This window comes from Eptatretus burgeri, chromosome 9, assembly GCF_056783735.1.
Source record: "Eptatretus burgeri isolate ZD-2024b chromosome 9, Ebu_testis_v1, whole genome shotgun sequence".
NCBI lineage: Eukaryota > Metazoa > Chordata > Myxini > Myxiniformes > Myxinidae > Eptatretus > Eptatretus burgeri.
Genome location: NC_140969.1, coordinates 38,022,300 through 38,039,848, shown reverse-complemented (window position 1 = coordinate 38,039,848; position 17,549 = coordinate 38,022,300). Strand labels below are relative to the sequence as shown.

General features: G+C 43.4%; 1 protein-coding gene across 2 annotated transcripts in view; it reads right to left on the bottom strand.

Moving 5' to 3' along the window:
• The window catches only part of TEP1 (telomerase associated protein 1), a 154,492-nt gene that overhangs the window by 76,368 nt on the left and 60,575 nt on the right, over window positions 1-17,549 (bottom strand). For both annotated transcript variants that reach the window (XM_085894781.1, XM_085894782.1), the window contains exons 19-22: window positions 6,695-6,816; window positions 6,329-6,442; window positions 6,050-6,170; window positions 5,444-5,617 (exon numbers count right to left, since the gene is read on the bottom strand). In XM_085894781.1, coding sequence (XP_085750907.1) covers window positions 5,444-5,617; window positions 6,050-6,170; window positions 6,329-6,442; window positions 6,695-6,816 — 531 coding nt within the window. The remainder of the gene's footprint in view (window positions 1-5,443; window positions 5,618-6,049; window positions 6,171-6,328; window positions 6,443-6,694; window positions 6,817-17,549) is intronic.

Sequence of the window (17,549 nt, the reverse complement as noted above, 5' to 3'; positions counted from 1 at the left end):
GAATGGCGCCACGTCCCTCCTGCGGAATTATACATGCCGGTGGACTGTGCCATGGCTCGTACAGGCCGTTCTTACTGCACATGGTGGCGCAACACCCTATTAAGTGACTTTACATTGGTGCTTCTATTTTTTTGTCTTCTACCTGTAGCTTGCTAACATTACAAGAAATATGATTCCTAATTTAATAAAAACCTCACTGGGGGCGGGAGGGGGGAGGGGGTAGTTACGTTATTACCTCCACCACCAAAGGTGGAAGGTGGTGATGTTTTCACCCCTTTCTGTTTGTGTACAGGATATCTCAAAAGGTTGTGGACGGATTCGGATGAAATTTTGTGGACAGATTGGGTGTGCGATATAGAAGAACCGATTCGATTTTGGTGAAGATCCGGATCTGGATCCGGTGACCAGAATTATTTAAGTGATACTTCACCATTGAGAGATAGGGCCAAAAACAATAAATATCATGATATCTCGAAAAGCTGGTGACGGATTCAGACGAAACTTGGTGGACAGGTTGGGTGTGTGACAAGGACAAATTGGTTCGATTTTGGTGAAGATCTGAATCCAGATCCAGATATGAGGATTAATTTTTAAAGTCATTCTTCACCTTCGATATGGCTAAAAAGCATACAAGAGGTGTGTTCAAAAAGTATCCAGCCTTAATTTTTTGTGCGTAAACAAATGAAGCTAGGGAGGCGTGGTTTGGTGCACGTATGTAGGCGATCCTAATTCGTATGCGTGAATATTTTCCCACCTGCAGAAGCTGTCAGTCGCCGACAGACCGCCGATGAGTGAGGAAGTGTAAGTGAGCGCCCTCGGATTTTCGTTTTTGACAAAATGACGGATCACTGTGGTCTCATCGCCAGTGATCACTGTGTTGAAGAAGTTGGGATCGCTGTTCACAGTCTCCAGCATGTCCTGTGCGATCTCCAAACGGAGTTGCTTCTGCTCGATCGTTAGCAGATTTGGCACGAACTTCACTGAGATTCTCCTTAAGCCCAAATCCTCAGTCACAATGGAATGAACGAATCCAATGCTGCTAACGCCTGCCTCGTCTGCAAGTTCTCTGATCGTGATTCGACGATCCTGCATCAGCAGGGTCCTCACTTGGTCAATGACTATCTCATTTCGGGATGTTGAGGGCCTACCAGAACGTGCTTCACTTTCCACTGATGTGCGACCATCTTTGAAGCGGTTGTACCACTCTTTTATCTGTGTGGTGCCCATTGCTTCATTCCCGAAGGCCTGTTGAATCTTGCGGATCGTTTCCACTTGGGAATCGCCAAGCTTTACACAAAATTTGACACAGTAGCGTTGTTCAAGTTTTGCCGTCAAAAACGAAAATCTGACGGCGCTCACTTACACTTCCTCACTCATCAGTGGTCTGTCGGCGACTGACAGCTTCTGCAGGTGGGAAGATATTCACGCATACGGATTAGGATCGCCGACATACGTGCACCAAACCACGCCTCCCTGGCTTCATTTGTTTACGCACCAAAAATTAAGGTTGGATACTTTTTGAACACACCTCGTATAAGCATGATACAGCATCTCAAAAAGTTATTGGCCTCAATATGTTCCACTGGATCAAGCGATGCGTGGTGGAGGTATGCGCTCTACCAAAGGCCCTTCTCGATATCCCATTCTTTGTAAACAAAGTCGAGGCTTAGTTATGGATGAGTTGGACATAAGAAAATTATACACATAGTTGGGTGAAGAATATAATGGACCAAGACATAACAGAATGAAAGAAACAGCAGAAAGGGGTAGGGTGGACACACCAACAGTCGGGTTGAGGGACAAAGTAGAGGGAGACTCGGAGAAATAAGGGATGTGGGAAGAATAAAAAGGGTTGGTGAGGACTCATATGGTGGATAACATGAATGCAGAAGCAACTCAGGAAGAAAAAAACCAGAAATTTGGATAGAGGTCGCCTTGGAAAACGTTAATGGGGGTAGAAAATATGGATTCCAGACTTTTTTCAGAGCAGGTTTCTGTGGAAGAATTCCCAGGGTGAATTAATATCAGGGGCGGTAGATACAGGAAAGCAGTCCTGAAATGTGATGGCTGCTTGCAGCTCTTGCCAGACTTGCCGGTGCTGAGGCTGTTCTCTGACAATGACCAGAGAGATGTTGGCCTTCACAAACACATGATCAGGTGAACCAATTGGGGCAGAGGAAGAGCAAGATACATTGGTGTGGAAGTTGGTCATCACCGAATCCAAAAAGAAGGATTTGCCATTTGGAGAAATCTGCGTTGGAAAGTTCACAGATTGACACAGTCCCATGGATTCACAGAAATCCTTTGGCTGGTGAAAGAGGTGCCAACACCCAGCCAATTTACACGGTGACAATCTTTTCTTTTGATGTTCAAAGGCTCGAATTCTTATTCTGTTTTCATCGCCCATTTGACGTTTTACGACACAACACTGCACATGTCCATAAAAGTCTATCGTGGGAAGACTCCAACCCTCTTTGAAGGACCGTCGACAGACAGACGCCAATTTATGCATTTCAAAAAAAATTGGGATGATGGTGATGGTGATTTTGTTATTGGAAGCAGCCTTGCAAAAATTCCACAAGTTGCTAAATATACACCTTAACATGGCATCATCCAAGGCAGCAAAGCCCCTGGGGGAATAGGGCAAATTAAATTACTACAACCTTCGTCATATGACCCTTTGTCCCCCTGGCAGGTTTGGTTGAAATCGCACAAGTAACGACCGAATGCGTCCCCCGTCAGATAGAAACAGATGTCAAATTGCATATTTTAGTATGATTACATCAATATGATGCCCAGGAAAAAAACCCCTCAAATCTAACCGGCAAATTGGTCAACAGAGAACTAAAACGTTGCAATAAGTAGGGTAGAGTCACCTTCATGGAAAGGCAGTTCCATACCATCGGATCTTTGACGTCAAAATATTAGTAGATGGGACTGCAGATTTTGCATCGACAAAGAAAGCCTTGCACATTGAAACAAAGCAACGACCTTCAATGCAACAGAACGGCCGTTTATAGTTGGGTCAATAAATTAACCAAGACTTGAAAGCTCAAGGATAATTTTCTGCCTCTGAGCTATCCTGTCAATCCTCAAGTTTGGATAACTTTGCGATACTGTTCCCCAATCCCAAGTGGCACATCATATAGGGAAAGCGACTCAGCAAACAAACACACCTCATGTTTACACAATGCCAATGCCCATATCATTAATTAAAGCGACGATGAACACACCATTCCATTATTAGAGTTGCTGGAAACACCGGCTCCTTGCGGGAGCAGGAAGCGGGTGTAGTTTTCATGATACTACAACACAGAAATGGCATATTTTACAATGATTTGTCAAAGTTCTGGTAGTTTGATCTGTTTTTTTAGTGATAACATTGTTGAAGGTATTCTGTCAAGTGGTGCAGAAGGGCATTAGCAGGTGAAATAATTTCCCACTTTAACATAAAATAAAATAAAATAAACAAGAGCGAGAATTGCGTTCCAATAAACATCCCGTCCCGATGTGATATTTTCAAAATCCAAAAAAGGGCACAACTGAAAAATTGACGAAATGCCCTGAAACTCAAACTTGTTCTATAACTTATCTATCTATAATTCCAGCAGTGTGTGTGTGTCTGTTCGCTGTTTCTCGACAACCACTGGTCCGATCTAATTGAAACTTTCCAGGTATATTGCTGGGGACCTGAGGATGTGCCTTTTCAAGGTTTAATATTAATCGGACAAGTGGTTCCCAAGTTATGGCCATTTATTTACCAACCAATGACAGGACACGTTGCTGAGTAGGCGTGGCCGATGCGCCATTTAGTTACCAATCACAGGACACGTTGCTGCGTAGGCGTGGCCGATGGGGAAGAGATCCACAGCCGCGTTCCACATTACGGGTTACGACGTATGGACTTCCGGATAGTGATGACTTAGTGTATTCTAATAATTTCTCGATTTCTTATGCGCATTTATAGATAAACACAATGCCCAAATCCAGTCGTCATTTACGAGAGTGAAGGAATGGACTGTGGTTGTTTGAAAGTTTTTTTTTTTTTTTTTTTTTTTTTTTTTTGGTTTGCACGTTCGGCCACGCCAGAGTGAAGGAATGGCCTGTGTGGTTGTTTCTGGCACAGTTTTTTATGTTTGTTTGTTTTTTTGCACGTACTAGTAACTAGAAAGGCACTTGGAAGGGTGCATACCTCCACCACACAATGCCTGATCCACGAGAACATATCAGGCCCAAAATATTTTTGAAACATCATTCTATACATCGTTTTTGGGCCGATGCCTCAATGGTGAAGAATCACTTTTAAAATTCCAGTAGTCAGTAAAATCTATTCAGTTCGTCCTTGTCACATACTGAACCTGCCCACAAAATTTCATCCACATCCGTCCACAACTTTTTGATAGATCCTGCACACACACAGACAAACAAACAAAAAAGGGGTGAAAACAACCTCCTTCACCTTCGGTGGAGGAGGTAATAAAGTCACGTTCCAATTTTCAGTTGAATGTGTTAGAGGGTATGGGAGAAAAGTCTGAAAAAACCACAGGTGGGACAGATGAATGGATAGATGGTGAGCAAACCTATAGTCCCCTCCAGTGAAACCAGCAAGGGACTAAAAACCCAAGTTGGAAGTAGCCATCCCAACTTGGTGGAACATTATATATACACACAGAATACAACCACCACTTTTCAACTTATTTTATCCAGTGGTTTAGAAGTGCATAAAATACAGAACACAAATGTAAGCCTTGCTTGGTGTTGGCTTAATGTTTAGGGTGGTGGGCTGGGGATCCTAGGACCCCGAGTTCAAATCCCACTCGGCTGTTGAATAAAAAAACAGGTGGGGTTGACACTGCCCGGCATCCTTCCAAGGTCGGCAAAATGAGTGCCTGCTTGCTGGTATCCTGTGTCGGAGTGGTGATCCATCCAGGATTGTGCCCAAAGGTCAAGGAGACTGCTGAGACAGCATCAACGCTCTGCACAGATTATGGTCTCAATGGATGGATGCATATGTAAGTTGACCAAGTAGTTTTCAATTCTAGAAGGTTCTCCCAATGGGCTGAAATTCGATTTCACATTTACATCTATTTTCACACTGGGCTCGAGATTTCACACTGGGCACTACACATTTAAATCGAGAATTCGTCACCAACCACTTCCCCCCCCCCCTCCCCGAACACCTGCAACTGAATTTTTTTTTTAATGACTAAAAAAAAAAAACCTAAAAAAAATAAAACTTTCCAAGGTTCATCCCAAGTACAACCACCAAATATAAACTCATTCCATCTAGGAGTGCTCACAAATGAACGCCTGCACATACTTTTATATACACATACTGTATATGTGTGTTTACATATATATATATATATATATATATATATATATATATATATATATATATATATATATATATATATATATATGTTAGTGTGATTAATTATACCAAGAAGCTGGTTTTTCCACTGCCACGTTTCCCACGCAACAAAAGCAGCCTTGGCTGTCGACCTTCAAGCTGCTTAATGGTTGAAGGCACAAGAACATGTCGGATGGCTCCCTCGGGTGCACGGCACTGCACAAAGCACAACTGCTTCTCGCTCTCACCCATGTCCTCAGAACCCTACACACCAAATATGTACAAACACTCAGAATACCAAGGATGTTTTCAAATGGCTCAAAGTAAAAGAAACGTCAAAATAATTCAAGTAAATTCAATTTGCCAGCCTATCATTCGTGATCCGGCACAAAATGCATCTCAAAATCACTAAGTGGGTACTGTGTGCATGTGAAACGGTACAAGTTTGGTGTGAGACACAAGGAAGTGTTGTCCCTCATTTCACAATGTGCTGATATACTGCTCTTGGAGACTCAATGTCTCAATATTTTGAAAGAGCCAGGAATATCATTGGCTGAAAGAAACGTTTGGCGACATCAAAGCCTTGCTTTGCACATTGATCAAAATGTAAATTCACATGAGAAAGCAAAATGTTTGACGAAAATAAACTCCTGCAAAGTGATGTAGATTAAATAACTTTTTTTTTTTTAAACCAACCATTTCTGTTGCCATCCGATCCAATGCTTGGCCCAGGTCATCCAAGACCATACGCCCAAATTCCTCCAGTCCAATTGTCGCAGGTCCAGCCTGAGTTTGACGTCCCCAGCAAGCTGAATATCTACCAGATAAATAAGACATTGGTAACTGTTTTTAAATTCATGGCAAGAACAAAATAATAAACATAATAAATAAATAAATAACATCTAATGCAAACATCCAGACAACTTTACTTTGCCACATCATTTGCATTCAGTGTAATGAGTTTCCATGACTCACGGGTTGCGTTGCACCAAACCCGCAGCTCTGAGCCGCTGCTTTAAATCTTCAATCCTCTTTGTTGCTTCCCCTGATTCTGCTTCAAAATGCGGCAAGCATTCCTTTGGTACATCACTGAAAAACAAATACCAAGTACATTTCATGAATATCCAACTTTGTGGGATGAAAACTCGTACAGGTGCTAACTTGGAGCAAAATTAAAAGGTCAACAAGTACTAACCAACATTTTTGAGCACATTGGGGATGATAATGAAAGAAAGTTTCAAAGCAATTAAGCCATATCAATGAACTTGGACAAAAGAAAAAGGAGCTGGAAAATATATATCTTTTTAAGAATAGGGAAAGATTTATGATTGCAACATTGACCTGAGAAAACCAGGGTCCCGGAAATAGAAGAAAGCCCGACCAGATACTGCTTGAGGGTCTCGCAGAGCAAACTGAACCATCTCCAACTCCGTAAGTGAGCGTCCATTGGGATATGTTGCAATCTGGGTAAAAGTGAGGACCCAAAAGTTAACACATACTGTGTGTGTATGTATATATATATATATATATATATATATATATATATATATATATATATATATATATATATATATATATATATATATATATATATATATATATATGTAGGACAATGCAAAAGTCTAAGGCCACCTTGAAAATAAATACAAGGAATTTACAAGGAAATCAAACACAGGTGGAGGCCATCCAACCCAACATGTCTGTGCGAACACCATACTAATTTATTGACACAAGATACAAGGAAGAAAATGCAAAAAAATGTAATTAAACAAATAAACATTTATTATTTTTTAAGTTTTTGCAGTTTTTGAAAAAAACGTTTTTGGTTTTTTTTTTCTTTTTCTTCTTCCCCTCAGAGAAGGGGGCATGGGCTTGGTTAAAACACCACATCAACCACATAACACGCCCACAAACAGCACTCTGAACACATGCACACAATCACCCATCAATGCTCCAACTACCCAAAAGACCTGCCAACATCCCTATACCCCTCTCTGATTTCCAGGTACCTATCCAATTCTAATTTAAAACTTATCTACTTTTTCTGCTGCCACTACCTTTCCAGGGAGACCATTCCATGCATTCACTACTCTCTGAGTAAAAGTCCCCTACCTTAATACCATCCTAACTCTCCTCTTCTTTACTCTCGAGCTGTCCCCTGGTCCTATCACTGTGTACTCTGTTGAATAATTCATCTGCACTTATTTTAGATACCTTTATTTATCTTAAACATCTCTATCCTAACTCCTCGTAACCGCCTCCTTTCTAGTGAATAAAGCCCGTCTCCTTCAGCCGCTCCTCATAGCTGAGTCAAGCTAGGCCCGGAATCAATCTAGTAGCCATGCGCTGAACCCTCTCTATGACATCTATGTCCTTTCTGAATTGTGACCGAAACTGGACACAATATTCTAGATGTGGCCCTCACTAAATTCCTGTGCAATGGTAACACCACCTCTTTTGATTTATAATTGATCCCCCTCCAAATAAAACCTAAAACCCAACTTGCTTTACCTATAACTGCCTGGCACTGTGCTGCCTGCTTACCTCCGGTACCTATTACAACCCCCAGATCCTTCTTCTGTGTAACACCCTCCAAAATTACTCCTTGCATCCTGTAATCTCTATTTTCATTGCTCTTTCCCATTCCCAACACCTCACACTTGCTCAGGTTTAATTCCATCTGCCAGTCTTTTGCCCAATCTATACAAGTATCAATACTCTCCTGTATCTGATCACCACCCCCTCTGCTATCCACTTTACCTCCAAGCTTTGTGTCATCCGCAAATTTGGAAAGCTTACTCTTCACCCCATTATCCAAATCGTTGATGTAAATAATGAATAGTAATGGTCCGAGTTCTGATCCATGAGGTACCCCGCTACTTACATCCTCCCAGCAAGACATCCTCCCACTCACAGCCACTCTTTGCTTCCAATCACTAAGCCAGTTTGCAATCCAATTAACAACCTGATTGTCACATTGGCATATTTCGGTAAATAAAATGTTACAATTATGTTTTATTGAATTTTAAAAAACGATTATAATATTAATGCATGAAATTCCAATATTTGGTGGAACCATTTTCATGCAGAACAGCAGATATCCCACTGAAAATGCTTTCCCGCAATTTCTGGAGAAATTCCATTGGGGGGGGGGGGGGTTATTCCATACATTGTGCAATGTTTCCCAGGATTCTTCTTTGGCATGGCTCCAATGTTCTATCTGGTCTTTTATTCGTCCCCTACCAATTTCACCAGAGGGACAATAGGTTTGCTCTCAGTCTGTCCCGCCTGTGGCTTTCCTGACTCCCCATACACTTTAACATATTCAACAGAAACTTGGTACACAGCTTTATTATGATAAGTTACAGAACAAGTTCGAGTTTCAGGGCATTTCATCCATTTTCACAGAGTTATTCCCTTTTTAAAGTTTGAAAATATCACATATTATAGAGATGGATGCCCTGACTCCACCACACTGCTTTACCCCCATTGGCTGGACAGTTGACCTCACTCCATCCCAATAAAATCATGCACCACCATTCCATGAAGCAGCACAGATCAGCAGGCATCAAGCCCTAGGCCTGGGTGTTAGTCTGTGACCCAATGCAACTGGAATGATCCCAGGTACATAATCATGGTGTATTGTTATGAATTTGGAAGCTTACTGCACACAACAGACAGGTCTGATAGAACAGTTATATCGGTAATTGTGTGTTTATAGTTAGGGCCCCCTACCTGTGTCTAACGGGAATTACATGTGTGCGCTACGGAGTTTCGTTTACAACAAACCTCCTTCACTTCACTTCGCACACCGACGCCATTCCCTACGTGCGTTCGGCCACGTACATGGGTGGAGATTTCCATCGCCTCAGACCGGGACTCCGCCCAGGAAGGCAGGGGCGTGCCCCTTGTCCAATCACGCCACAGAGAGCGACTTTCCCACGACATGCCGGCCAATGAGGGTTGAGATGGCCACAGAGGGCGACTTTCCCACGACACGGCGGCCAATGAGGGTTGAGATGGCCACAGAGGGCGACTTTCCCACGACACGCCGGCCAATTCCATCGTGACTCGCGTTACATTTTAGCGCAATTGACAATCTATATCTCAGAGTATACAATGCAGTGATACAGGTCAGAAGTTGTACTTCAGTTTGTAATAACCTTTGCGGGTAAGGTATGAAAAGAAAAAAAATAATAATTATTCAATTGTCTAATATAGTTTTTATTTGAATTTATTTATAGCGTGACTCACATTACAGAAAAGGGAAAGCCAAATAATCACCTCATGTACATGCCAAATTTGTCCTAAACTGATAAAACGAAAGAATATCGTTTGGGTTCAAAGGGTTACAGTTAAACAGGCTTTCATACAAGATACAAAGAATTGATTTTCCTTTCAAAATATGGGCAATAAATTAAATTATGATCATGACTCGCGTTACCGTGACTCCTGTTACAAATTTTCCCACACTGATAATCCACACGGCTGTCTTCACAAAGGCTGAACTTACTGACTAGTATTTACAGGTAGTGAATTTGATGTAACTTAACAGAGATAACATTAAATAACTAGGAATTAATTAACTTTCAAACAGACCATAACTAGGAATTAATAGCTTTCAAATGGGCCATTCATACCAGAAACAATATGCACTTTTGTGCAGTAAAACTGTCTCGAGTGCCAACCAGAAATCTACAAAGGAAAAATGGCCACGGTGGTTCACAATGAATGGGGGCTCCAGTCTTCGAACAATATTGTCGTGTGTGTAGAAAATTTCATCAGGCCGAACAGGCCACTTCCAATTTTTTCTAGCTGGCACCATGACGCTCACCTGACATTCTTCATGTTCTACACGTTTCACCTCCCCTGGGTAATTTGTCTTCTCATATTGCATGAGAACCCAATCCCCAATGCAGATCTTAGTGTTCGCATCAGCAGCTGAGGCAGGCAATGCAACTGCAGGCCTAGCGTCTGAGGTGATTGTACAGAGTTCTATCTCGTCATTCATCAACTTCATACAATGCGCACCACCTATGCCAGGTACAGGACTGGCATCCTTAAAAACCTGACTGATTCCCAGGACTTCATTTCTTCTTTCAATCTCCGTGCCCTTTATTTCAGCTACAAGCACATTGCTTGTCATTGCCGCTTCCCTGAAGCTTGACGCATTGGTAACAATGGCCTTTCTATTCCTAACCGTATTCCATACAACACGCTTGACGGCTCCACCGATTCCGTCGACCGGACCCTTTCTGTGAAATGTTGCAAAGAAATTCCAAATGATTTCTTTATTGCGTTTCTCCTGTAGAGGCTTCAACGCAGCAAGAATATACCTATTCTTGAACTGGGAAGCAGGCCCATCAGACAATATGGATACATGTGACACTGTCTGGAATTGTGTCTAACAAACGATCTATATATATATATATATATATATATATATATATATATATATATATATATATATATATATATATATATATATATATGCGACAATGGTTTCCTTCGAATGTGTAAGGTTGTCTGACGCCAATACAATTGGATGGATTGTACCTTCAAACCATAATGCAGCTGTGAACAGACTGACCTGAGCCTGCTGCCAGTGAGCACACTGAATCTCATCCTGGTAGACACAAGTGTAATTTTCTGAGAAATCCACCTGAAGAAGAGCTGTATCAGAATGTTCACTGGCAGAGGCAGCATCCCGTTCCTTGTTATACGAACAGGCCTGCTCCCTTTTGACGAAGCAATGCTCCATGAACTTTGGGATCAGATTACAAATGTGGTCCACCAAATCATTTGTTGTACCCTCCTCAATTTGTTGTACCCTCCGCAGCGCACACACTTTGGCAAATTTTCCATCACAGTCATTTTTCCAAGTTGTCCATGTAACTTGTCTGTTTTCGTCAACAACACACACCTTTCGGAATCCTTTTGCATCAGAGCAGGTTTCACATTCGTTAAACCAACATTCGTGGCGTGTTTGGTGACATAGAAACATTTGAAGGAGGTCATGTGAATACATTGGTACAGACGGCTGGACCTTCTGCAAAGCATTTACAGCGGTCACGATATTTTCATGATACCGGCACAAGCAAACATTATGTGGTAATTTGCTCTTCAGTAGAATATGCGGAGGACGAAGTTCAGCGAACTTGCTTTTACCAATTTCCGTATCTGGGAATTCCTTCTGGAACAGCACGTAAACTTCGTTTACGGAGCAAGTGAGGTGCCTGGTTTGGTACTGGACTTTATTTAGTACCATCATCTGCCCTCACGGTGACAACATCTTTTCTGCCTGGAGCTTGCCGACTAATATCATCCCTGGCGTAAAATATTTTCACCGCCTCAATGGTTTTACTTGGAATGGAGTTTTGGCCCCCTTTCGGCTTTTGTTGTTCAGGATCATTCTCTTGATCTGCTTGGATTGAAGTGTACAGCTTTCTGATCACGGCTTTTCTTCGCTTCGGGGTCCTCGGCAGTGAGGAAGTCAATGCCCGTTTTGCCTTGCGCATTGCTTTCCCCAAAGCGCTGGCACTGTTGAAGGGTGAAGAATGCACGGTAGGGGACAAAGTTGCTCGTGCCTTCTTCAGAGCTCTGCACTTCACCACCCGTTGCCTCACCTTTTCACGGTTCATTAGCGTCAACTGTGTTTGTTCAGTCGTCGGCAGTTTCATTTCTTTTGTTTTCTTCATGCCGCGGTAATTCATATTGTATTCCCTTTGCCGTTTTCTATAATCATCGTATTTTCCATCGGTGCGAAGTTTCTGTCGCCTCTTCTGCTGCCTTTCAGCCGCAGTGAGCGCCATGACAAAATCTGTAATGACGGTAACCAAAAAAAGCGGATCCAGAATTTGTGTGCTGGACTCACTGGACTATGGCTACCGTTAAATAAACACACATTGAGAGGGATGTGCTCACCCCGAGGATAGAAATACAACGGTATTGTAAAGCATGATCTACCGTAATCCCGTCACTTCCGTGCTGGACACTTGGTAGAGAAACTTAATGATCATGGATACATTGCGAGGTGAATGTCTGAATAAATTGTAAAATATACTTCGATATTATCACATTTATCTATTATAAACTGCATATGGTCATCCTTACCTTGACTGATGATGGATGATAGACGATTGTCACTTCAAAAATTTACGCTTGCAAACAAGCTATAACACGCCACGACTTCACGCAAAGGATTCTGGGATATAAAAATTCCTCCGTCGCGCAATCTATTGCTATTTCTTGAAACTAAACCCACCTGATTATCGTGACTCATGTTACAAAATTCGTGACTCGCGTTACCGATGTTCACATGTCCAGATTACAGCACAGAAGACAATTAGAGGTCTGTTGCTGCTGCCATTTAGTTCAGCACAGGGACTAGTAGGAGAATTCTAATTGGCACTTCCAATACAGCAGGGGTTTTTGTCAAGTAGAAAAAGTTATTAATTTTTGTGATTCGTGTTACATCACCTTCAGACCAGCTGATTTCAGGGGCTGTTATCTGAAAACCTTTAACATCCTGCAATCTTTTCTATAATATGTTTGAGAAACATGCCTAATGAAGTACTGACATTATTCAACAACTGGTTATGTCTGAAAATGTATAGAAGGAGGTCAATTGAAGATTATAGCTCGAAAAGTAAAAATTGAATCAAATTTTATGGATTATGTTTGAATGATGATTTTTTTGTCAACTGGTAGCTGAGATTTGAAAACTTTGTCATTCCCTTTAATTCAACTTATGAAGAATCAGAAAAAGTAACATTTAGCTGAAAATACCTAGCTTTAAAAATCTGACTATTTTCCCCCTTCGCGTGGAATTGCCCGGGTGGAGGTCACCTCAGATGGTGATTTTCTGACCCCCGAGGAAAAAGGAATATAAAGGAATGCCAGGCTGGGAGCGGGTGGTGGAGATCATCATCGTCTTGGGGGTCGCGGGTCTTGGTGCTGGCTGGTTCGTCTGGTCCTGGATCATCGTCGTCTCTGATCTTCTCCCTGGTCTTGGTCGATTGGTGCATGGCCGGTTGGAGAGCGTGGTACCTGGTGCTTGGAGCGGCATCGTGTTGTGGGTTCAAGTCCCGCCGAGCTGGATCGTCGAAGACCACACGAGGTGGACAGGTCCAAGCACAGGCTCTGGTCTCCAGCTCCCTGTCCTCGAGCTGGAAGCCTTCAATAAAGACCCGACGGGGTCCATTTCTTTGTGTGTGTGTCTGTGGGCCCATCTTCAAGTAGAATTGTGCAAGTGCTTTCTTTTGCTCATTGTACATTACATTTCTTATTCGGATAACTCTGCTCTGTGTGTGCTTCCCTCCCTGATTATTATTATAAATAAATTTCCCTATTGTTGAATGTCCCAGCTCGTTCCCTGTCATTTCTTTCATTGGCTTGGCACACTGTGTATTGAGAGATAGCGAGGGTAAATTGTTCATTTGGTCCGGCGCAGCTCTGGTAAATCCACTCGGTTACGCCAGATCCGAGTCGTTACCTGCGACTCGGATCAGATATAGTCGGCTGAGGGTGTGGTTCCCCGGTAGTTAGACTGCATGAGTATTTAGGTATATTGAAATTAGGCAATTAACCCTACCCCACGCCGTCAAAGTATTGGCGACCACGGTCCTTTAAGTGACCCGTCGGCTCGAGAGTTATCCGGGGTGACGACCTATAAATTCCGGTGTGTTCGGTAGAGCAGACTCTACTGCTCCCTCGAGCGGTCGTGCTCGCCACCGACACCCGGCCCCACAACAGTATTATATATGCACGTAAGGCATGCACGTTTTTGCTTCAAATATGTACATCGGGTGACAGTATTTTTATTTCACCGAATGCGCCATTATGCACCGCTCAAATAAAGACGTGTTTACTGGTGTGAAAAGTCTGGCTTATGCACAATTGTTTTTAATCTTCTTTTTTTTGTGTGAATAGCTTTCTCCCAGGTGTGTACCCCGGTCAGAATAGGTACACCGTATCCCTGCGTGTCGTAAAAGGCGACTAAAAGGGTTGGCGTCAGGAAGGGCATCCGGCCATAAAAACATCGCCTCAAAAGGAAACCATGATGAGTACAACTGATGGGCAGGGTACAGCCCGAAGTACCCCGTGGGGGTCCTCACCCCCTCTCGTTAAAACTCAAGGTGGGGAACCCGATCGAAGCAAGGGAGGAAATTTTTCCATTTATGATGACCAATCGTCTGATGCCCCACGTGGAGATCGGTTTCTGAGGTTTGGTACATGGAATGTAGGGACAATGACAGGGAGATCTGGAGAAGTGGTTGAAACATTGGTCAGAAGAAGAGTGGACATATGTTGTGTGCAGGAGACACGGTGGAAGGGAAGTGGTGTTAGAATGGTGAAGGGGAGGCAGGGGCAGAAGTACAAGTTTATGTGGCAAGGGTGCCCGGAAGGCGTGCATGGTGTTGGTGTAATGTTTTCTGAGGAGTTTGTAGACAGTGTAGTGAGTGTGACTAGAGTGAGTGAAAGGTTGATTATGGTGAGAATTGTGATCGGAAATCTCTTGGTGAACGTCATCTCGGGATATGCCCCGCAGGTCGGTCGAAGCGATGAAGAGAAGAACATGTTCTGGTGTGCGATGGAGAAGTTGATGGGAAATGTGAAAGATGAGGAAGTTGTTGTGGTTGGAGGAGACTTGAATGGACATGTGGGAAGGAGTCCAGACGGTTTTGAGGGAGTCCATGGGGGTTATGGATATGGTGTGAGAAATGGAGAAGGTGAAAGGATCTTGGAGTTTGCTGATGGAGCTGATTTGTTGCTCTGTAATACTCAATTCCAGAAAGCGAATAATAAGCTTATTACATACACGTCAGGTGGGTTGACGACAACCATTGACTACCTGATGGTGCGTCAGCGAGATAGGGGAAACCTCCGGGACACAAAGGTGATCCCAGGGGAGGAGACTGTTTCGCAGCACCACCTGGTTGTCTGTGATATAAGGGTGAAAGGTGCGCGGATAATTCGGCGGGTGAAGTACCAACCGAGGATGAAGGTGTGGAGGTTGAAAGAGGCGACAGTGAAGGAAGCATTAAGAGAGAGGCTGAGTATGGTTGAAGATGATGTGGTTGAGCTTGAAAGTGGTTGGATGTCAATGAAAGCTAGTTTATTGGGAGCCGTTGGTGAGGTATGTGGATGGACAAAAGGACCACCGAGGCACTCGGAAACATGGTGGTGGGATGATGAAGTTGGAAAGACGATTGAAGAGAAGAGGAAGAAGTTCAAGGAATGGCAAAAGGCAAAGGATACGGTGGAAGAAGAGGCTGCACATGAAAGTTATAAGGAAGCCAAGAAGGCTGCAAAGAAAGAGGTTGCAAAGGCACAGGAGGCCCATAGGAAAATGTTTGGAGAACGCTTGGATTCGGAGGAGGGTAAGAGAGCGGTATTCAGGATTGCAAAGCAGATAGCGAGAGAGAGATTTGATGTAACGGGGGTGAGTTGCTTGAAGGATGAAGTGGGACAAATTGTTGTGGATTCAGATGGAATTAAAGGAAGATGGAAGAGATATATGGAAAGGCTGTTGAATGTAGAAAATGAATGGGATAGAAACATCGAGAGTAATCCGGTTTTAGGACCAGCAGAGAAGATAACTGAGAAGGAAGTTGAGGAAGCTAAAAGAGCAATGAAGAGTAGAAAAGCAGGAGGGCCGACGGGAGTTGTGGGAGATATGTTGAAGGCAGCGGGAAGTTGGGGTGTGAAGAGAATGACAGAGATCTGTAATCTGTTGGTGAAAGGCAGCCGCATTCCAGTGGATTGGAACTGAGTACCCTCGTCCCTCTGTACAAGGGGAAAGGTGACCCTCTGGACTGTGGCTCCTATAGAGCAACAAAGTTATTGGAGCATGGAATGAAGGTATTGGAAAGGGTGTTGGAGAAGAGGATAAGGAAGAAGGTAAAGATTGACGAAATGCAGTTTGGATTTATGCCAGGAAGAGGAACGACAGATGCAATTTTTATTGTAAGGCAGTTGCAGGAGAAGTACATGGAGAAGAGGAAGAAGTTGTTTTTTGGGTTTGTTGATCTGGAGAAAGCATTTGATAGGGTCCCACGCGAAGTAATGGCATGGGCATTGAGGAAGTTAGGAGTGGAGGAATGGTTGATCAGAGTAGTGATGGCCATGTACGAGAGAGCACGCACAGCTGTAAGGACGAAGGATGGGAACAGTGGTGAGTTTGAGGTGAGGGTAGGAGTGCACCAGGGGTCGGTACTAAGTCCACTTCTATTTGTAGTTGTGATGGAGGTGCTGGCTCGGAGGGTAAAGGAGGGTTTACCGTGGGAGCTGCTGTATGCAGATGATCTGGTGTTGATTGCAGAGAGTATGGATGGACTGAAGGAGAAGATGAACAAGTGGAAGGAATGTATGGAGGAAAAAGGTTTGAAGGTGAATATCGGAAAGACGAAGGTGATGGCAAGTGGTAAAGCATGTGGTGAGGTGGAAAGGACTGGGAAGTGGCCGTGTGCTGTGTGCAGGAAGGGTGTCGGAGTGAACTCCATTCAGTGTACAATGTGTGCTGAATGGGTTCATCGAAAATGTACTGGGGTGAGAGGGTCATTAACCAGTGTGGCAGCTACATTCAAGTGTAAGGTGTGCATCGAGGGAGCAGCAGATGAAGGAATTGTTGAGTTGGATCTCGGAGATGGTGCGAAGCTGGAAGGGGTGAAAACATTTTGCTATCTCGGAGACATGCTGAATGGAGAAGGTGGATCAGACTCTTCGACGGTTGCTAGAGTGAGATGTGCATGGAAGAAGTTTCGGGAACTGAGTGGCGTGCTGACAAAGAGGGGAGTGTCGTTGAAGCTGAAGGGAAAGGTGTATGCTTCATGTGTGAGGAGTACGATGATTTATGGGAGTGAGACATGGGTACTGAACATGGAGCAGCAACAAAGGCTGGAAAGGGTGGAAATGCGAATGGTTCGGTGGATGTGTGGAGTATCGTTGAGAGAGAGGAAGACAAATGATGACTTGCGGAAGATGATGGGAATATAGTGTGTGATGGAGGTTGTGAAGAGAAATAAGTTGAGATGGTTGGGTCATGTGTTGAGGAGGGATGAAAGTGACTGGGTGAGAAGAGTGTTGGAAATGAGTGTAGTCGGAAGTAGAGGACGGGGAAGACCGAGAAAAACTTGGCTAAATGTGGTGGAAGAGGAAATGTGGGCAAGGGGATTAAGAAGGGGAGATGCAGAAA